Source organism: Pipistrellus hanaki (genome assembly GCF_964339955.1).
Source record: "Pipistrellus hanaki genome assembly, chromosome: 18".
Lineage (NCBI taxonomy): Eukaryota > Metazoa > Chordata > Mammalia > Chiroptera > Vespertilionidae > Pipistrellus > Pipistrellus hanaki.
Window position 1 is genome coordinate 19,160,213 of NC_140520.1, and position 22,516 is coordinate 19,182,728.

The 22,516-nt window shown below is 44.2% G+C and overlaps 1 protein-coding gene across 9 annotated transcripts in view; it reads right to left on the bottom strand.

Moving 5' to 3' along the window:
• SEC16B (SEC16 homolog B, endoplasmic reticulum export factor) overlaps nt 1–22,516 on the bottom strand; it is a 230,130-nt gene that overhangs the window by 206,492 nt on the left and 1,122 nt on the right. For 6 of the 9 annotated variants that reach the window (XM_084865215.1, XM_084865211.1, XM_084865214.1 and 3 more), the window contains exons 1-11: nt 12,439–12,604; nt 10,272–10,623; nt 8,870–8,976; nt 7,987–8,107; nt 7,091–7,199; nt 5,503–5,647; nt 4,748–4,899; nt 4,399–4,460; nt 2,877–3,012; nt 2,221–2,451; nt 44–141 (exon numbers count right to left, since the gene is read on the bottom strand). In XM_084865215.1, coding sequence (XP_084721341.1) covers nt 44–141; nt 2,221–2,451; nt 2,877–3,012; nt 4,399–4,460; nt 4,748–4,899; nt 5,503–5,647; nt 7,091–7,199; nt 7,987–8,107; nt 8,870–8,976; nt 10,272–10,567 — 1,457 coding nt within the window. In that variant the 5' untranslated portion in view covers nt 10,568–10,623; nt 12,439–12,604. Of the gene's footprint in view, nt 1–43; nt 142–2,216; nt 2,452–2,876; nt 3,013–4,398; nt 4,461–4,747; nt 4,900–5,502; nt 5,648–7,090; nt 7,200–7,986; nt 8,115–8,869; nt 8,977–10,271; nt 10,624–12,438; nt 12,605–17,714; nt 17,789–22,516 lie in introns of those variants that run through there. The other 3 variants (XM_084865216.1, XM_084865217.1, XM_084865218.1) reach the window with 3 other exon arrangements.

The following is a 22,516-nucleotide window of genomic DNA, read 5'->3' on the forward strand; positions in this document are numbered from 1 at the left end:
GTCACTCTGCTCCCTTGGTCTCTAATGCAAGTCCCCAGCTCACCCACTCATGACCCAGTTGTAAGTCCTGGCATCCATCTTGCTGGACAGGAACAAAGCATGGCCCCACAAATGGTTCTTCATGGCCCACTCCAAGGCTTCCTGAAAACAAAGCATCACATTCAATGTTTCTCGCTCACCTTCCCCTGTGCTTAGGTACCACTGTCCCCTGAGCACGAAGACTCTGAGAGCCTCATATGGGAAATGGGCTTTAACTGGCATGTATTTCTAAGTTGTCCCTTTCTCCAGCCTCCACTTTGTCAAAACCCACCATGCTGTTTCATTAGCTCCCCCTCAAACATAGCTTCCAGTTAGCCTATTGCAATCAAAAGTTATACAATACTTTTATGAACCTGAGCACCAAAAATGAGAAGCACGCCCCCCGCCCCCCCCCCAGGACTGAGTCTCAAAATACAAGTAGCAAGATGGTACAGTCACCCTCTATATCCATGGGTTCCGCACCCGCAGATTTAACCAGCCTCATACATTGCTGGTAGAGTACACTGGTACAACCTCCAACAAGGTGATTTGTCATTATCTACCAAAATTACAAACCATCTACCCTTTGACCCAACACTTCCACATCTAGAAACTTGTCACACCTATATTATCTACACAAGGCAAATGGCAATGGGTAGTCATTGAGGCATTGTTTGTAACAGCAAAAGACTGGACAGAATCTAAATGTCAATCTATAAGTGTTTAATTAATTATAATTTGTCTATAGAGACCTGTGCAGCCATAAGACATAATCATAATGAGGAAGATATTTATATAGTATAAGGAGCCGGGGTCAACAAAATGTAGCTAAATTCAACCCACAGGCTAAGAATAGCTTTTACATTTTTTAAATGTGCGGGGGGGGGGGGAGGTGGAAATAAAAGAACAGTATTTCATTACACATGAAAATTATATATAAGACAAATTTCTATGTCCATTAAGTTTTACTGGAGCACAGTCACACCCACTCATTTACATGCCATCTGTGGCTGCTTTCACAGGAGAGCAGAAGAGGTGGGGGCACCATTTCTCCATTATATCTCTTTTTATCTTTCCATTTTTTTAAATAAAATTGATTCACACTGATTTTAATCACATATTCTAATATTTAAGTTAATTTAAGACTTTTGTAAAATGTGAGTTTGACTTCAAAATTAAACAAGGCATAAAAACAGGTAAATACGTGAGGTGATGGATTTGTCACTTAACTCGATGGGAAGGGGAATCCTTTTGCAATGTATACATTTTTATAATCACTACAATGTACACTTTAATACCTTACCATTTTATTTATCAAATATAGATCACTAGCAAATGTAAAGAAATAATGTTGACTAGTTTACATATCAAAAAAATAAGCAAGACATCACTTCATCTGCTGAAGTAAAGTGTTCAATATTGGCAGGCACCCCTTAGATACAGCTGGTGGGGGTACAGCTTGTAAACAAACTTTCCAGAAACTAATTTAGTATATACGTGAAGAACTTTTAAAAAGTGCATGCCCTTCAACCCAGTAATTTCACTTATAGAAGTTTATCCTAAAGAGACTTACGTGACGTGTGCTAAGTGTATAATTTATAACCGGTGACAAAATAGTCAATAGCCCACACAGTTGACAATAGTGGATTGGTTAAATAAAATATGATTCCCTCATATGTTGGAATATTGTCCAAGCAGTTTTTTTTACTCATGTAGAATCTTTTTTATTGAATTTATTGGAGTGGTATTGGTTAATAAAGTTATATGTGTTTCAGGTGTAGATTTCTATAACACATCATCTGTATATTTTATTGTGTGTTCACCACCCCAAGTCAAGTCTCCTTCCACCACCATTTATCCTCCTTATACTCACTTCTACCTCCTCCCACTCTATCCAACCATTTTTTAAGTGATACATTTTAATGCCATGGGAATAATTAGAAAAAAAAAGAAATTATTTTATTTTATTTAGAATATACATTATATGCATAGAAAAAAAAAGCTAGAAGTAAATATATCAAAATTGTAACTGGTGTTATCTTTTAATGATAGGATTATAGGTGTTTTTATTTTCTTCTTTGTACCCTCCTGAACTCCAGTGCTATAAAGTGAATATATATTCCTCATCTAATTGGAGGAGGACTGAGTGGTGGGGACAGACAGTGGTTACTTTTGTAAACAAGCCTGCCGAAGCGCACTTGCCTTCTTCCTTCCGTAGTAGAGCAGCTTAGTGAATTTCTCCACGATCTGGGTGGGTGTCTCCACGCTGGGGGGGATCTCCCCAGTGAGCAGGTTTGGGGTCCCTGAGCTGAGCACTGGCAAGTCATCATCGGTCAGGTTGATGAGGTTGGCCACAGGCGGCTGCCTCTTGTACTTCCCCAGCTTCTTGCAGTCTTGCATCAGCAGCTCTGCAATGTCAGACCCCACCATGGACTGCAAGGCAAAGAGGGTCATCCTGAGGGAGAAAGAATCCTCTTCATCCTCATGGGTGCAGGCCAGGCTGAAGAAGTAGGCACGGAAGAGCCTGCCTTCTTCCTGGGAAGGCCAGCACTGGATTGCTGAGTCTCAAACTCAGGTGCCACAAAGGTTATCAGAAATGTGCACACTCTCATAGGAGTATCATCTGGCTGGTGCAGTAACCCAACACCTTCTCTATAACCCAGGCCAGTAGAGAAGGGCAAAGTGAAGGTCAGTGTTGGCAAACTGGCACTGACATCTGAGCATTTTGGGAGACCACGTGTTGCTTCTTTACTATTAATTTTTATTATTATGTCATAAGCCAAATTATACTTATCCCAGGAAGGCTTACACTTCAATACAGACTGCTCCTGCCCACCCATCAGAGAGGTGATACTCACCCCATTCTGTCGACAAAGCAGAACCAACAGTTGCCATAGTAGAGCTGCATCTCTGCTCTCGGGTGTCTCTGATTTGCGGCTCTGAGCTGCTTTCTGCTGGCAAAATGTCATGATGTCCACCTTGTGGACGTCTTCCCTATGGAGAGATTTCAGGGAGCAGAGGGTGAGCAGGCAGACTCTTCCCCATGCCGGACCGTGGGCTCCTCCCACAGTGTGAGGGTGCTGGATGGACCCAACAAGCCAGGACCAGGACAGGGAGAACAAGTCTATACTAGTAGCTACAGGACAGCTGTTTCTCTGTGGAACAGGAAGAAACTTCAGATGTTCTTGCATATACTTTCTCCATTTTACAGGTGAAGAGACTGAGGCCCCCCGAGACCTGAAATATCTGCCTTGGGTAGCAGGCAAGAGCACTCTTTGGAGTCAGGCAACTCTGGACTTAAATCTAGCTTGCCATGTCTCCGCTGACAAAACTTTGTTATCTCCTCTGAGCCTCAGCTTTTCCCCCTAAGATCAGAATAATTGTAAAAAATCTACCTCCACACAAAAAATAAATTAGCAAGTTATGTAGCATATATTAAGAGCTCAATAAACAGGCAGTATTATTTGCTTAAGACTATTCGATAAAATCAATGCCCAGTTGGGATCAGTATCCTAGTGTCCAAAATACCCAATTTGATGTTCTGCCCACATCTGTATACCTGAGTGTAAGAAATAAACATACTCATTTTTACTTAAAAGAGCTGTCAAAATACTAAATGGGTATTTTCTTAGAGGGAAAGATCCAGGTTAAGAATACATTTATATAACGGTGTTGCTATTTAAAGGGCTTCCATGTGCATTAATCTCACTTGTGTCTCAAGACCACTGCCTGGAGTGGGCGGAGCCAGTGTGACATCATTTCTTAAGGGGAAAACTAAGACCAGAGAGAGTTAAATGACCTGTCTGCCATGGTATATCTAGTTAGTAAGATGCCTAGGCCCAGAACCCAGATGTTCTCATCAGTCAGGACACTCCACAGCAAAAGGCACTGTGAATATTTATCAGAAGGGACTGGGCATTTAAAAGCAGTTCTAGCTCAATCCTGCAGAGGGCAGACTTGCACACCATCCAGGAATTCACTTGGACCAAGTTCCCTCTCCAGAAAAAGGCAAGCCTTTTCCCCCACTATGATCCACTTGTCTGTGACGTCCCGGATGATGCTGCACTTCCGCACTAATGTCTGTTAGGAACACGGAACACTAAAACCTCCTACCATGTCACCTCTGCAAAATGGAACTGATTTCAGATTTTTAAACCTTCACATTAATTGTTCTTCCCCCTCTTCAACTACTAAGTTGCTTCTCAAAAAAGGATCAGGCCACATTAGGCTCTGTCTGGTAGCACAGAAAATTCTACTCTAATGGGGACAGACATTTTCTTTCAAAGAAGCCAAGAACAAATACCCCCAAAATCCTATTCTTGGCAGGAAGACTGTGTAGGTCTCAAAAGGCTTTACTCGGCTGTTCATATGCTCATTTACCTGATCAGGGGTCCTGAGAAAGTTCTCATCTCTTCTTGTTCCTCAGAATCATTAAGAATAACCTGGAACAAAAATTAGATTTGCTCTTCAAGACAATGTCCAAACAATGCCCAGTATCAGAACCCAAGGCTGTGGTCCCAAAGTGCAGCTCATGCCTCCTCGGGGAGAAAGCGAGTTCTCCAGTGGCTGAAACTGAGCCAATAGCATCTCAGGGAAAACGGAAGTCCAGCATCACCTCTTTCAGAGAAGATCCCCACCCAGTTCCCCACAAGAGCCCCCTGTTCCAGGAGATGCCAGGCTCAGGCAAAGGGGAGCAGGGAGCATTCTGGGAACAAAGACTCTTATTTACCTCCATGCTGTGCAGTTCAACAAGGGCCGTCTGCCCGTCACCGGGGAAGTTGGGACACACACACACCAGCTGACCTCCTGGCCCAAAACTCGCAGGTACATGAGGGACGTAGAACTTCATGGGTGCCTTGGGATCAGCTGCCAAGTCAGCCTCTGATCAACAGACACAGGTGAACACTGTTAGCATGACTGCCACTGCTTTTCTCTACTTAGCAGGATGCCACAAACACATTTCTGTGTAAATTCCACCTGGGACCCAGATAAGATTCTGGGTGGGCTACAGTAGAAGCAGATGTAAGCCCCTGAAAATATGTCAGAACATAATGCAAGGATGTTATGGTTGGTCCAAATGGTAATAACACGCAAGGCCCAGACTCTTGGCAATGGAGAGAGGCCGGCACTAGACAAGTCAGCCACATCCAGACAAAGCGATAATGCTTTGTGGCCTGCCCTTGCTTTACCAACCTGAATCCAGCCCTAACTTCCTTCACCTGCTACTTAAAAGCACCAAAGCGTGCCCAGTATGGCTAGGGGCAGGGTTCCCTACCAAGAACCTGCTATGATGCAATGTCCAGTAAAGAGAAAAGGTGGGAAATGGAGCCAAGCGGACCTCTCTGCCCAGGAAACCTGTGTAAGCAAATGAGGCAAACAATGCTCTACTCTTGGAAGCCACGGTAAGGTGTCTTTCCAAGAAACTTGCCCCCAGCCCTCTTCCCATCAGACACAACCAACTCCTTTGATCACTTCAGCACCCACCAGCCTTCACTGGTCTCCAAACTGTTGAAGCCGTGGGGACATAAGGCTCGGAGGCATCTGCCATGTATTGGCTGAGCTCATAGCCACTGGAGCTGAGGCCAGACTCATGCTGCTCAAGAAGGTTGGACTCGTGGGGCAGTGGTGGCTGGAAGTGAAAACAACAAAACACATGGGAAGAATCAGAAACAGTTTCAGAGAGATGGTCCTCCCAAGTGTTCCAAACTTTTAAATAAATACAGTGAATATGAATGTGTTGAAAGGAAATGGATGGATGATTCGATTGACAGGTGTTCGCTAAGGGATGCAGATGTTCCAGTGGAAAGAGTGCAGGCCTTGGGCCCAGGAGGGGCAGGAGGCCTGGAATCAAATCCCAGCTTTGTCAATATCAAGTGTCTATGACTTTATGACAAGTGACTTGGGCTCTCTGAGCTGGGTATTCTCATCTATAATATAGATAATCATAGCTGTCCTGCATAGTTCAAGTACTTAATCATGCATTCATTCACCAGCTATTTAATGAGCACCTACTATGCGCTGTGCTTCCCCTGGGGATATAGGCACACAAAAATTTCATGGAGCTTACCTCCTGGGAGGATACAAATAAAACATTGGATGCAAAAGCTCTCTGTCCACTGTAAAGTGTTGTATGTGTGTGGCTGCTTTCATGATAGCATGTGGCCTGCCCTACTGAGCATTAGGTAGACAGCAGAAACTGTTCTAAAAAATCATACAAATTCAATCATGGGAACAAAATTAATACAAGACTGTCAAAAATTAAAAGCCGGTCACCACAGTGTCTTTGCATCTTTTCCATGAACCTAAAGTTTTTCCAAAATAAATGTGTGGGTTTTTTTATTTTTTTTTATTTAAGAGCTCCATTTTATGACATAGGCGGTATACACAGTAAGATTTTAGAAGACAGAGATGGTAGAGATGGTCTTCTAAAAAGTCAAGACAGTCCAGCTGGCATGGCTCAGTGGTTGAGCATTGACTTATGAACCAGGAGATCAGGGTTCGATTCCTTGTCAGGGCACATGCCTAGATTGCAGGCTCAATCCCCAGTGTGGGGCATGCAGGAGTCAGCAGGTCAACGATTTTCTCTCATTATTTATGTTTCTATCTCTCTCTCATTCTCCTTCCTCTCTAAAATCAATAAATATATATTTAAAAAGAATGCTTTATAAAAAAAATAATAATAAAAAAAAATGTCAAGACAGGCTTCAAGCTCTGCTTTTCAGCCCTGAATTAAAAGATTCCAGCAACTTCCCACTTCCTGGGTGAACCAAACTGCTGGCAGCCTCTCCTCGGTTTCCCAGCACCTCAGAGTGACTTGTGTGACATTTCCTGATTCAGCCAATTTGACAAAAAATGTAAAAGGGCCAGATCAGGGTCCCAGGCCTTTCAGATTGAAACAGAAAAATGGGGAAAAGAGGAGGGATGAGTGGAGACTCTGCCAAGAGAGGAAGAATTGGATGCTCAGTCTGCTGGCCACTGGAGGCCCCGTCGCCAGGGCTCTGTCCTGCCACTGCTGACAATGTAGTTGGGAGGCACTGTCACAGGCCACCAGCCCTATGTCACTTCAAGTTACCTTATTCTTCTGGGCCCCAGTTAGCAGACTCTCCGGAAGCAGGTCCCCAGGCCACTCCTGTCCAGAGTTAGAAGCAGGGCTGTCTCTATAAGGGTTCCCACTCTGAGATCTGCAGTAAAATGACAGGAGAGGTGAGAGGGGGTCCTGGGCAAGCCAGCACGGCTGAGCTGCTCTCTGCAGGAGGTGGTTCTGTTGCCGAGTGCGGACAGGTGTCAGGTCGGCCTGTGTGCTGCAGAGAGAAGCACTGTCCTTCCATTCACCACCTCAGTCTGTTAACACCAGGAAGATAGGGGCTCCTTGGCTCCCCAGTGCAGTTGCTAGAAGCTGCCCCGAACCCTGCAGAGAAGGGTGGTCCCTGCTGCCTGACATCTAGAATGACTTAAATCAGAGCAGTGGGATTGATGGGTTCCAGGATAAAGGTGCCAAACCTAAGGGCACCAGAACCCGTACTAGAACAAAAGGCTGTTCCCGTCCCCTGCTCGCCTGATCCCAAAGGATGTCCCATTTTTAGGGCACAGGAGTAGGCTGAAGAGAAGCATCCCAGCCCCAGGCAGGACACAATCATGAGAACTTTTGCAAGGCCACAGCTGTCCTGAGACCAACATAGAACAAAGGCCCTGCTTTCTGATGAACCTCAAGAAACAGGACTCAGGCTAGCCCAGATTTGAGAGCCACATCTCTGAGTTAAGAATCTCTCCTCCCAGGGTTCCTGTTCACCCTGGCCTGGGCCATCCTGGGTTACACCTCCATCTCCGAGAATAAAACTCCCACATCCCCACAACAGAAGCGGATGGGCTGCCGGAGATGAGGGCCCAGCACCAGATGCTAAAAGATTTTCCTAACAGAGTTTGAGTTTGGCTGAGTCATGTTGACCTGGCCTCTCCTTTCACACTTACTGGAACTGGGTCTCACTGTTTGCTCGAAATGGACTATTCCGGTTTTCATGATGATGTTCGTTGAGGTACTTTTGATCTCGATAGTCTTCATGCCGGATATAAGGACTCCCTTGCCTTGGCACTGCACCCTCAGAAAAAAAAACCAAAATAAAGCAGGTCACTTTCTATTTGTGAAAAGTTCCGAAAAGACACAAGCTGTGAAGCTGAGTTACTGGAGCACAGTAGGTACAAAACACATTTGCCAAAATAAGTAAAATTCATGAGAGTTAATGGTGAGATGCCCCTCAGTCCTCACTGAACCAATTAGCATGGCCCTATACAACTGTACAATGATGAGGATGGTGTGTGTGTGTGTGTGTGTGTGTGTGTGTGTGTGTGTGTTGTGTATATATGTTCAATGTTGAAACAGATTTCTCTTTGCTAGCAGCCATTAGCATATATCTAAAGCCTTACTGTTGTATAGGTATAAATTCCTAATGGCACATATGTGCACCCTCAGGGTAAATAGTGGTCAGACTCATTACAGGCCACTCACACACTTGAGTACGTCACTGATACTTGGTCAGAGACTATAATCTTGGCCATAATGAGCAGAAGAAAACACGTGGATGAAGTGCAAACTATCCATAATATTAGCAGCATAATGATAGTTTCAATACTATCATCTACACGTACAAAGAAAAATGACTGCCTTCTGTCTCCTCTCCTCGAGACAGCAAGCAGTGACCTCATCTGGCCAAGAAAGAGGTAGGCAGGAACAGTTCTTTCTACCCCAGTAGAGCAGGTGCCCAAGATGAGATTCTGAGCATTGCTCCATTGGCCTCTGCCCCGCCTATCAGACCAGCTGAGCCACCCCAAAGACTTCTGGGAGGTTATTCCATACCTCTTTCTTCTGGTTGCTGCTGTGGGTGCCCAGGGTAGTAATAACTTCCATATGGATATTCTTCCCTTGGAGAGTGATACCTCTGGTATGGATCATCGATGCCTGGCCTAAAATGGCACAGAGAAAATCAGTCATTTCAAGGGTGAGTGTGGTAAAGAGAGAAACCAACAGAAGACTGGACAAACAACTTCAGAGGACAGAACTATGGCCCCGGTCCAGAACCTGCTTAAAAGGCACAGTTAATTCTAGATCCCATGCACGGAAAATCCAGACCCAGAGCAGGAATAAGAGCTTTGATTCAGAACATATCTGAGATCTTTATAGCAAAGTGTCTCATTCTTCCTCCCCATGATCCCTCTTACTCTTCAACTGCCTACATCCAACCACACAAGGTATTATCTTAGAAAGCCCTGCCCTGATAGTATCCCAGAAAACCCCTTCCAGAGATGAGCATGAGGCCATTACAATTCCCAGGCATAGTACAGATGGAAATGAGATGAAAAGGTCAGCTTGAACTATCTTAAATCTGATTGCCTTTATTGCCTCTGTCCTTAACATAATTTCCTTTGAAAATTTCAGATTGTTAGTATTTTCATCAATTAATAACTTTTTAGCATTTTGTAGGGGCAAAATTCTTTAAAATATTTGTCGTAATTCCAGTGCTGAAACTGCAGACAGATAAATATCACCCCACCTGAAAAAGCCAAAGTGGACATAGGTGGCTTCCAACATTCCATGAAACATTGTGCGTCCAGTGCTCTCAGAACCCAGAAGTAGGAATTCTAGATTCTCCAACCTCGAATTGCCTCACTGAGATCCCTTCCCTTCTGAACGTGGAGCCTGCAAGCTTTCATCTGCTTTATCTGAGGTTGATTTTTTTTTTTTTTAGTTCCCATCCATTCATTCAATGCTTTTTTTCCCCCCTGGATGCCTATCACATGTTAGATACTATCCTAGGTACTACTAGGGCTCTTGTTGATGCTGGTGATGTCATACCAACCCTGCATCAGAGTGGCTCAAAGACAATGAGAAAGTTTTTATAGGGATGCCTAGGAGAGGCTAGTCCATTGTCTACATATAGTTACAGTATTGCCCTTTTGAAATCCTGGAATAGAGGGTTTCATCTGCTCTCTTTAATTTCATCCTCTCTATCCTCTCCCCTGCCCCCAACACCCAATCAGATGCTTATGGCTTCTTTAAGCAGCACCCCCAGGGGATACAGAAAGGGGAACTATTCTTTTCAGTCAATTTGAGAGAGCAAAGGGTTTAGCTACATCAATGTCTAGGTTGGAGGAGGAAAAAGAAAAAACAAAGAGGAGAAATAAGAGGAAAAGGAAGAAGGACAAGAACAATCTGTAAGCACTCGGGAGAGTTGGGTCAATTCCAAGCTCTAAAACCATACCTTGCATACAAGTGAGGGTGATAACCCCCTTCGTAATAGTCCACCCCGGGCACCGGCTGATGCCATTCCCCAGGCCTGGGTACGTAATGAGGCTGCTGGTGGTCTGCCTTGGGGTCCTGCTGTGGCTGGGAGCTCCTTCTGGTGTCTTGCCATTGACGGAACCTCTCTCCCTTGTGCCAAGAGTGAGGAACAGGCTGATGATATCCATCTCTCCGAAGGCCTCGGTCTGGACCCTGGGATGGGGCTGGGGGCCTCCCCCGGGGCTGCGGTGGCAGCTGGGGAATCCAGGGCTCCATCGCTGACCTTCTGAATATCTCTCTTTTTTAGTCAGTTGTGTAGTTATTTTATCTTCCTATAGGAAAAAACAAAAAGACCTCAAAATTATCATTACTTTAGGTTTATATCCAAACACGATGGTTGGTTGAGGTTTTTATTTTTGAAAAAGCACTTATTGTTCTCAAAATATATCTAAAACAAACCGCATAGCCATTGATACAGAAACATCTGGAGGAAAATCTCAAACAGATACATGAAATAAATAACAGACTAGACAACTATTAGTATGTGGTTGTTGCTTTAAAAATTAAAAAGTACAATTAGTTGGAGCAATAATAGATGTGGGAGGCATGAAAGACAGAACAGTAATAGATGAAGCTCCAAAACCCTATCAAGGTATTCCAATTAAATAAATGTCCATTTATTCCACCAGAAAATATTGATTCAGCATTTACTATGGGGATTCTATGCTATCATGGAGATAGAGTGGGCTTAGATCTAGACCAGAGGTCAAATCCTAACTCTGCCACTTAATAGCTAGTTAATTAATCCAAACCTCAATTTCCTTCTCCATAAAACGGGGATCGTAATAACTAGCTTGCAGGGTTACAGTCAGAATTAGAGATAACGTATGAAGTGCCCAATTCACTATCTGGTCTATGGTAATTGTCCAATAAATAGTAGTTAGTGTTGGAGACAAAGATTGGGATAGTGAGGGTAGCTGAAGGCATTTCCTAAACAAAAAGCAGCTTAAATTGGCCTCAAGAAACATCTTTCCTGAATCCTTAAAGGGGCCTTTAGTCCTTAGCCCTATAACAAGGCGATGCCTGCCTCTCCTCTGGGGAGCCAACAAGACGAAAGTTTGGGATTGCTTCCATGACCGCCCAGAGAGCCCTGTCCTGGTAATCCTCCTGGATGCGATTTAAAACATGCAAGTCTCCCCAGAATCAAACTGATTCCCCCACTTATTCTTCCAAATGGGCAGCAGCTCCTAGTTCAGACTGCCTTCCAAGCTCCTCGGCCCATGTCACAGAGGAGCGCCCCGCCAGCGGCCCCCAAAGGAAGAGCCCACACCGGACCTCCCTGCTGCTCAGGGACGGGAGAATTCGTTAGCTCGGTCAGACCCTGTTTTTTCTCTGTTGGGAACTGTTTTCAGTTGAAATACTCTGATGGAAGCCACTTCACTTGCTCCCACTCCTGAAACTCCCTGCCTAAAATAAAAATTCTTATCAGAACAAAAGGTCAAAGGGTATGTGTGGAAATCAACATGTCACTCTGCTCAAATGCCATAGAGCCAGGGTCCACCGCTATGAGCCGAGGGCTGTACACAGACCAGCCCAGAAGAGCGAGGCGCAGAAGTGCCTTCCGCCTCAAGATCAACCCCCGCTCAGGGAAACTAGCACCCTTTTGCCCAGGTTAGCCCACTTTCCTGAAAAAAATGCAGGCTTTTTCTAGCAAATTCCAACAAAGGCCAAATGCTCCAGACACAGTGAAAGCGTGTGTGGGTCTTTCCTGGAGGCCTGAGGAACTCAATACCATTTGGGCCCATGAAAGAAAGTCTCTGTCACCTGGTCCCCAGATATTTTCACTAGGCAGCCTTCCCTGACTGCAAAGGCACAACACCCAATCCCTTCGCCAAAATCTGTCATTTTGTTGCCAAGAGATATCAACTCCAGTAAATCAATCCTCAGGTTATAATTAAACGCAGCAACCCAAGGGCAACTAAGATTCTCAGAATGAAGGCGTTCCATCCACAGTGACAAGTCACACTTGAGAGTTCACATCCATGACCCTCCCTGGCCCCAGTGAGGGCAAGGTTGCCTCTACTAATCTGACAGCCCAGCAAGCACAGGTAAGAGAGAGGACACAAGGTAGCTAGGTTCCCACACACCTGCTCTGACGCCTTGCCACCTTCCTTCAGCGCGGTCCCAGGAACCTGGCCTGAGAGTGTCTCCTCTCCTCGTGGAGACTGCCAAAGTCCAGGTGCCACATCTACCAAGACTCACCTGGCCCTCCAATCTACAGCCAGTCGGTTACCTTTGCAACTGCCCGGCCTCCAAGGAGCTGATTCACTGGGGCAAAGTACATGTAGGACAGGCCTGACCTGGCGTATTTGCTCAGAGCCCTGTCAGAGACTGGTGCTTCTGTTTGCCTGGTTGTGGGCTGAGCCAGGTTCACTCACATGTGAAAGCATCCAAAGCCCACAGCAAACAAGGAACAGAGGCCCAGGGAGAGGAAACCCAGAACGCCCGCAGGCAGCCTGGCCCAGCCAGAAGAGCACAGCCGTGAGGCACTGACTTGGGGCTCTACCACTGGCTGGCTCCTGACCGAGCCCGTCTGAATCTCAGTTTCTTCTTCTGTAAAAGGGGAATAACTATACATAGCTTATGATGGTCACTATGAGGAGTAAGGGATGGTAAAAATGGCACACGTATAAATAAATATATCCTATATATCAGTATTTTTTTTCTTTTTTTAAAAAAAAGTAACGTATTTCCACTGGTTGAGGCAGAGGTACTCATTGGTGGGTTGTAAATACCTGGTCTCTCTGGTTGGGGTTTTTCTCACTCATGTTTCTCCCCACTGGGTTCTGTTTGTGTATCAAGAGTGTTATCCAAATCTAATTACTGGAGACACTGAAAAGTTTTCTATTACAATAAGAAAATAATTTCTTGTATTTATAAAATACATTTTTCAGCATTATTATGAAAATCACAGGAAGCTCATGTCTACTTTTGAATTAATATTTTAAAATGCAGAAAATCATGTCATATACCTTAAACTTACACAATGTTATATGTCAATATATCTCAATAAATTGGGGGAAGAAAATAAAATTCAGCATTTGCCCCAAAAGTTTATTCTTTCTCTCACTTACTTAGTCTCTATAAGATAACAGGATTTGACACATATAAATATGAAGGACAGAATCCTTGCCTTCAAAAAGCGTGGAACTAACTAACCCCCCATGTCGTTACTAGTCCAGGGAAAATCACATGTGGGTCCCGTGATCAGATACACTACTGTACTTGAACTATAGGTCACTATGAGGATTTAGAGGACATAGTTGTCTCAGCCTCTCAACTACCTCCTAGGTCCTGATCATAGAATGTAAAATTCTCTGACCGAACATGGATATGGTTTCTTACCCCACTGGGGTCAGAGAATTCTGCCCTGATGTCTGGTTCATTAATGGGTGCACTGCCATTTTTAATTTTCCTGGAAAGAGGTGCTGGAGAAGAACACTCAGCGACAGCAGAAAGCAGAACATGGGTAATTATGACACAGACTCAGATATACAATTACATGTTCTCACATCTATATATAAAAGGCTAATATGCAAAGTAGCCTCTCAGGAGTTCGACCAGGAAACCGGGAGTTCGACTGATCGCTATGATGTGTCCTGACCACGATGGGGCAGCATGGAACAAAGGAAGGCCTCGGCTGGCAGCTGGCAGCCAGCAGCTAGGGGAAGGAAGGCCCCAATTGGCCCTGATTGCTGGCCAGGCCTAGGGACCCGACCCATGCATGATTTTCATGCACCCGGGCTCTAGTATCACAATAAGGCTCTGAAAACCTGCTGTGACACTTTTGGCTTATAACAGGATGTTAGTACTGCCCCAAAACACAGACTACTTACTAGGAGGCTAACTCTGGAACTTCACTTTATTGATGATAAAACTAAGATCCAGAGAAGTGAACTGATTTACCCAAAACCACCACCAAGCTGACCAGAAGCTCAGTCAGGGTTACACTGGTGTGAGGGAGTCACCTTACACTGGCCTTATAAGAGCTGATTATGACTTATGCAGGAGTTGTGTGAGCCAGTAACGAAGCCAGTGGTAACTGGACATCCACCATGGTGGGAGTATTTACATAGCAACTGTCAAACGTAAAAGCAAGGTGTCCAGAGAGCCAGTTTACCAGCATACAGATTACAACCCCAAACTCCTAGCTCCTGACTCAGCATTCTTTCAAACTAAAACTTGCAAATTGCCATTCTGCTGCCAGTCTTCGTTGCACATCTCTGCTTTAAACATCTAGCTCAATTATTCCAAATGCTCTTTCTGTGACATCCCAAAGCATCTCTAGTTATCTCAGGAGTTGTTATGAAACTCCTCAAAGACTCACCCACCAAAAAAAATTTTAATTAGCTTTAATTATTGTATAGACATATGCTTACAACAGTTATATGGGTCATGGAACAAAATAGGTCATGGTGGGATCTCATCAGCCCAAAAGCTTTGGGATGTATCGGTCTCTTCCTTGCCCAGCCCACATATCTAGTTACTAAATCTCTCAACCCGGCAGTTCAATTCCTCCTGGTTTCTAACCAAATTTACCCAGCTTGACAAATACATTAGCAGCTCATCCCCACCAGGAGGTGGGCTAAAATTAGTCTAGCCACCCACATGTTGCTTGCAGTGCCCTGGCTTGATCCCCACGCTCCCTCATGCTAGAATAGCGACAGTCTTCACATTCTCCCTTCCCATCCTCCTGCCTGATTCCTGCTCTGCATTTCAACTACAGGCCAGAACTGGAGCCCTGGTCGCTTGCTAATGCATGTGAACTTCCTTTCCCGGTCCCTGCATCCTTCCCAAATGCCAGACCACCAATGAGGATCTTGCTTCAAATAGGAGTGACTACCCTGGTTTGACACCTGTCTAACAAAAGCATCCTCCCTGCTAATAGCGCTGCTAATCTCTACTCACCAGACCAGGCTGAGCATCAGGTAAGAAGCTGGAGAAACATTAGGGAGGTCTGGGTGGGCTAGTGTGGAAAATAGGAGTGGGCTTTCCCTAGGAACATGCCCTCGGGGTAACAAGTGGGCTACCACTTAGACGAACTTGAAACACATGGGGACTTGAACATCTGAGCTTCATTCCATGCTATACCAAAGCTCCTGGCAGTGCCTGACATCTGACCAGAACACAATAAAGATTTTATTTGTGAATGAATGAACATTTTAAAAGTTTAGTAGCAACAACCTAATAACCTAATAACTGTGTCCAGCAGTTCTCACATCCTGAGTATAGAGTGAAACTTTGATAGGAATTTTCTGGAAAAAGAAAAAGAGAATGCTGAAGCAGTGAGTTAAGGGGACTGAGCAGAGATTAACCAAAATGATGCCACATGGGGCACAAATGAGACAAAATCAGAATTAAATGAAAAGAAAAATATTAAATCACAATTTTTTAAAGAAGATCTTAGCTAAACTGGAAATGACTGAATAATGTTCACGCTGCATTTCCAACAACAGCTGATACACTGAGGTTCTTTTTAATCAGCAAGTGGCTCGTATTTCTGTCTCCAAGAATGAATCAAAGGGTAAAGGTTTAGCACAGAGCCACCTCTTGACCGCAGCAAGCCACCTGGAACCAGCCTCGGAGGTGGAGCCTGTGGCTTCGGCCAGTCATTGGCCACCAAAGCTGGGACCCCTTCCTTCAGGCGAGCTGGGTGTCAGACAGCATGCACAGCAGCGTGTGCCACTCAGCAGTCCAATTATCAGGAAGGACATGTGCCAGGAAAACATGGTCTGAGGGCCAGAGACAATTAGCCTGGCACAGGCACCATAAGCTACCAGTGCCAGTCCTGGGGCTGTCGCTCTTAGCACAGCCTCAGGAGTGAAGGCTTGGGCGCAATTCAGGTTTCCTAAAGGACTGAGGAATCCCATTTATGAGCTCCACAAAAAGGCTCCTTGAAATGCCACCTCCCTGGCTGCCTGCAAACCTGCCCTGCTTGACTCCACCTCTGCTGCCAAGAGCCACAGAAGCAATGTGTCATTCAGGAAGAGGGAAGCCATTCTTCCTTATTGGCCCTGGGCTGGCTGAGGTGGCCCCACCTCTCTCACTTTACCCCTCCCACTTTATTGATGCCCCCTGAACCAGGATGAGTGGGCTGGCAGATGGATGCTGCTGTGACTTCTGACCTCACAGCAAGCTCCACGGCACAGGTGACTCACACACCCACTAGATGAAATAAAGGGCTGTAAAGTGGGGTCAATAGGACACATTCCCCAGAGGAGCAGTACCACCTGGTGGCCATGGGACAAGGCTGCCTGGGTGTGAGTCCCAACCCCATTCCCTGCGTGAACTCGGGCAAGTTGTTCTGTATCTCCTATTCCTCTTCTGTACGATGGGGATAAAAATAGAACCTACCTCACAGAGTTATTATGAGAGTATAATTAGATTAAAAACCTACAAAGCTCTTGGTGTATAGTAAGTGCTTAATAAATGTTACCTGTTCTCCTCTCCCTGGAAATGCTCTAATGTGCATAGGAAGCGTTCTGCACAGTTTATTAGGAAGGGATAAATTGAGTGCCCAGGACTGCAGTGACATCACACTTTTCCTTTATACTTGACCCAGTGTCCCCTCACCCCTGCCCCATTGAGCCACGAGATCAGGGGAACATAGAGAATCTATGTCACACCACTACACAGGAGCAAAAGAATAGCTTGAGGTAAGAACATCAGAATTAGAAACCTCAAAAAAGTACAGCCCAAGCCTTCTCACACTTGAGTACTTAGAGCCCCAGGGACAATGCAGGATACCACAAGACACACACCAGTTTTATTATACCACCAACTCCAGGATGTGTTTTAATTTTAAATAAATGCAAGTTCTGTATTATTGGATATTATGGAATAACATTAAACTCTGTGTTAATTTTTAGAATGAAGTATGAGATGGCAAATAAATTTCATACTTGTAATGGCACACACACACACACACACTCATATACACATACCTTGGACCTCCAGAAGTCACTCCAGCCACTTGGTGGAAATGCTTAAGAAACTCTTTCTGGACAAGAGCAGACATCAAACACATAACGGATGAGCTGGAAGGAACCCATCCCCGCAGGTGACTCAGTGTCTAAGGCAGGGAGACTCAGGCCCTCGCTCGCACACAGCTTTCACTGACAGACCCACAGCCCTTCAAGCTCTCCACTGCTGGGTAAGAATCCTCTCTTGTGTGAGACTCTCTCAGTTTACTGGCACAGAAAGTATTTGTTCTCCAGTGGAGATACGTCCTCAGGCTCCTTATAGAAACACGCCAAATTTTTAGAGTCAAGATGCTCCTCCTGATGTACCACACACATGCATGATTCAAATTTTCATCTGAACTCTGAACAGAAGAAAACATGCCACTCTACAGCCTTCTTACCCAGATTCCATAGTCCTGTTTCTGTTTCCTTATAAAATATCCTTCTCTCAGTCACTTTGGGGCACAGCAAAGGCCTGGAGGAAAGGAAAGAGGAATCGAAGCCTGGACTTAGTTTTAACAGTGCCATTTCCCAGCCATATGCTTTTGGGGAAAACAATTCAATCTCAGCCCTACCCAGATTGCTCATTTGGTTAGAGCATCACCCCGATAGACCAAGGTTGCAGGTTCCATCCCTGGTCAGGTCAGGGCACATATAAGAATCAACCAATGCATAAATAAGTGGAACAACAAATCTATGTATTTCTCTCTCATTCTCTTTTCTTCTTCTTCTTCTTCTTCTTCTTCTTCTTCTTCTTCTCTCTCTCTCTCTCTCTCTCTCTCTCTCTCTCTCTCTCTCTCTCTCTCCCCCTCCCCCTCTCTCCCTCTCTCCCTCTCTCCCTCTCTCCTCTCTCCTCTCTCCTCTCTCCTCTCTCCTCTCTCCTCTCTCCTCTCTCCTCTCTCCTCTCTCTCTCTCCTCTCTCTCCTCTCTCTCCTCCCTCTTTCTTTCTCTCCCCCACCTCCCCTTTCCTCTCTCACTGAAATGAAAGCTCTATGAACTCCAGTTCCCTTATCTTTAAAGTTAAGTTTAAAAAGTACCTCACAGGATATGTATCAGGGAAAAAAAAAAAAGGCCTGATAAATAGAAGAGTGGACTTTAAACAAATCTTTCTTTCACTCTTCCAGGCTCCATACTTCTGTTAAAGGTGTGACAAGCAAACCTGTATACAAAGCTCACTGTATACAGTATGGTGTTCAAGAACTCAGGTTCTGCAATCAAAGATGAAATTTGAGTCCCAATGCCTCCATTGACTAGCTGTGAGACCTCAAGGTTAAGGTTACATAACCTCTCAGGCCAACTGTCTTCATCTGTTAACTGATTGTATAATAATAGATATACAGCCGAGACCGGTTTGGCTCAATGGATAGAGCGTCAGCTTGGAGACTGAAGGGACCCGGGTTCGATTCAGGTCAAGGGCATGTACCTTGGTTGCGGGCATATCCCCAGTAGGGGGTGTGCAAGAGGCAGCTGATCGATGACACTCTCTCATCGATGTTTCTAGCTTTCTATCTCTCTCCCTTCCTCTCTGTACAAAATCAATAAAATATATTTTAAAAAAATAATAATAGATATACATTATTGTGGTGGGGAAAATGATGTGTGTCTGTCCCAATGTACTATTCATGGCCTTCAGTAGATGCTCAATTATATTTGAAGAAGAGATGAATACATGATCTATGAAATGTACTCTGTGCCTGCACAGAGTAAGTGTTCAAGAAATAGATGTTGTCAGGCTTGTTTAAAAGAACAAAGCAGAAGAATTATCTTCTAGGCTGACCAGGGTATTTGTCCTTATTTAGCATTTATAATAGCAGTTCATATTCAATTTTTACTTTTATTTTAGCTTAGGATCTAACCTGAGGTTATTATTTAAATTTTCATTCTGCCTTCTCTCTCATAATAATCCATTTCACCATAACTGTCTTCCCCAGAGGAACCCATCCTTGGTTCATTGGTTTTATTACCCAGTGGCATCAGTAGAGCGTTGGTCCATTTAGGGGCAGTAAAAGAGAGACCAGAAAGAATAAGAGATCTCACAAAACTCACAGTGTCATTATCAGTCATTGAGTGGAGAAAAAGCAATCACAGGACTTCTAGTCAAAGCTCTGTCCAGACAAGTATACTGGTAATAGCCACATGATCTATTTAACACAAAAAGGCAATTATTTAAAAATCCATTCCATGTAAATACCTGGAGTGTAAGTAGGCTCACTCCACCTGATATATACAGAGGTGGGCAAAGTAGGTTTACAGTTGTTAACACAATAATTAATAAAAAATAGTACAAGAATAAACTCTGTGTCTCATGCACAACTTTAAACCTACTTTTGCCCACCCATCTATGTAATCATAAACATAAGAACTCAAAGATCAATATCTGTGTGTTCTTATCCCGCTTGTTAAGTCAATGAAGCACATACTTTGCTGGCTACTCCTCTGCCTGCTGCTCCATGGACAGAAATAGCTCAAGTATGTGCACAGCATGAGCACATACACGCATTTTAGTGGTACTCACACCCTGTTCTCCTGGTCTGGAATAAGTGACTGCAAATACAGTTAAGATCCCCAGGAGTGCTGCTTTAATGCTGAATTTAGCATGTCAGGGAAATTTCCGTAAGAGCCACTTATGATACCAGAAAGCAAAGTTCAAACTTCAGTTCCTGGAGGACACTGAAGGGCATGGCAAGATGAAGGAGAAGTCTCTTTTCTAAGCATAAATGTCTGCAACCATCACAAGGGAGATGGCCAAAGGTCATTATATGAGGGGAGCATTCCATAAATGAATGTTATAGATTCTCTGCAAGCTGAGTAAATACTTGCTGCCTTTCCTGACATTGCTTCTATGATGTAATTTCCATACAAGCTTCCTAAGGGTATTTCCTTTCTCACTAAGGATGGAATGCTTTCTATGCTTCATGGCACTGTTGAAGAACTAGGATTTACCCAGTGAATTGGAGGATTAGAGTGGTTCCAGAAGAGGAATCAGTCAGCACAAAAGTATGGAGGGGAGGTTCAGCTTGGCAGGCTCTGGTGACCCACTACATCTAATCAGACTGGAGGGGAACACCCACTCAGGGGAGTGGGAGAAAGGAAGCCAGATGGTCATTTTTTAAGATTTTTGCTGAAGACTACCAGGCGCTTCTAAATGATGCAAAGCAGGTGAGTGACATTGACATTTTAGAAAAACACACAGGTCACAACAAAGAGAATGGCTTGGAGAGTGCCAGACTGCAGACATATGGGGGGGACGGAGGGTTTAAGAGGCAGTTGCCATCACCCACCTTTTTACTTATTTTTTTTCATATATTTTATTGATTTTTTTTTTTTACAAAGAGGAAGGGAGAGGGATAGAGAGTTAGAAACATCAAAGAGAGAGAAACATTGATCAGCTGCCTCCTGCACACTCCTTACTGGGAATGTGTCTGCAACCAAGGTACATGTCCTTGATCAGAATCGAACCTGGGACCCTTGAGTCCGTAGGCCAATGATCCACTGAGCCAAAGCGGTTATGGCAGTCCATCTTTTTAAAGTCAGTGCAAGCCAAACTAACACTGGTAAAGGGGGAAAGTGTCAGGATCAAGAGAAAAAACAGAGGCAGAATGAATGGGATTTAGAGGTTAATTGTATTTATGCAGCTCTGCCATGATGATGGTAGATGGCCATGTCCCTGATAAAGACTGAAATGCATTTTACAGGAAGAAGCAAGTGTTGTGAGGAAAGGTAAGTTCAGGTTGTGCCACGGTAAGTTGGGTTGCCTACAGGACAAGGTCCTGAGAGAAATCTGCTGGGACTTACATTAGTGGTGGGTGGTATTTGTCTATACATTGATTCTTTCCTAAAGATTTGTGGGTAGGTGTTATCAGGAGTGATTTAGGCATTATCTGCAGGCAAATCATCATTAACACCATGGATATGGATGAGATTGTCAAGGAAGCCCCCAGACTTCAAAATAAGAAAATAATAGCTTAAGGTAAAAGGCAGAGAAAGAGAAGTTCATGAAGACTGAGAAGGCAGAGTCAGAAGCCAATGAAGGAGAGATTGTCAAGAAAGAGGAAGAGGTAAAGAGAAGAGATATAGCAAGAGATCAAGTTATATAAGAACTTGAAAGTGTCCACTGGATTCCATAGGATTGATGGAATGGTCAGAAAAGGGACAGAACAGTAGGTAGAGCATCAGCCTGTGGACTGAAGGATCCCAGGTTTGATTCTGAACAAGGGCACATGCCTGAGTTGCAGGTTCAATCCCAGTAGTAGGCATGCAGGAGGCAGCTGGTCAATGATTCTCTCTCATCATTGATGTTTCTATCTTTCTCCCTCTCCCTTCCTCGCTCTGAAATCAATAAAAAAAAAATTTTTAAGGGACAGGAAAACAAGGAGGGACCATAAGTGGTTATTCATGAGCTGATATGTTGGTTGGCTGGTACAAAACAGAAGACACTCAAAATTTTGAGGGATGGATGTAGTCCCTCAGGAAACCAAATGGGGATGTAGTTCCAAACCCAAGAGAAGGGATTACTCAAGGGTTGAGGAGCACATGTCTGCCATTGGGACGGGAGGGGGACCGCGAGGGATGTATGAATGTTCATATGGATATTATGGGAGCTAAGCTACACCCACCTGAAGGGGAAATTAGTATGCATACTCGTTATATTAAAGAAATTAATTTTGCCCATCATTCTATTAAAACCTGTTAATGAGATTCCCACAATTTCCAAAGCCCAAACTGACTGAGCTTATGGTGATGAGTTTCAGAAAGCTGAGGATGCACCATACAGTCATCAGTGATGGGTGGTTTTTTTGTTTTGGTTTGGTTTGTATTTTCTACTCTAACTGAAAACACAACCTGGTTTATTTTTTACTCAATTTCTTTCAAGCTATAGTCTTTTGGTCATACCTATTTCAAGCAATTTCATTTTCCTTGGTGTCAGGCTTTTGTGTCTTTGCCCCTCAAAAATCAGCAGCTATTGGAAAGGTATTTACTATGATCAATAACCATTTGAAAATAGAAACTCCGATACGTTAGATGAGTCCTACCTTTTACACATATTTCTCAGAAGCAACCTTTTCTCCTACCCATATCACACTGTAAGTGGGCCCATGATGCTTCAAGTTTCTATTATAGAAAGTCACAATTGGTACACACGAGGCCTCTTTCATCGGTAAAGCACCCATTTCCAAATGGGATGTGGAGCAAATCCAATGCT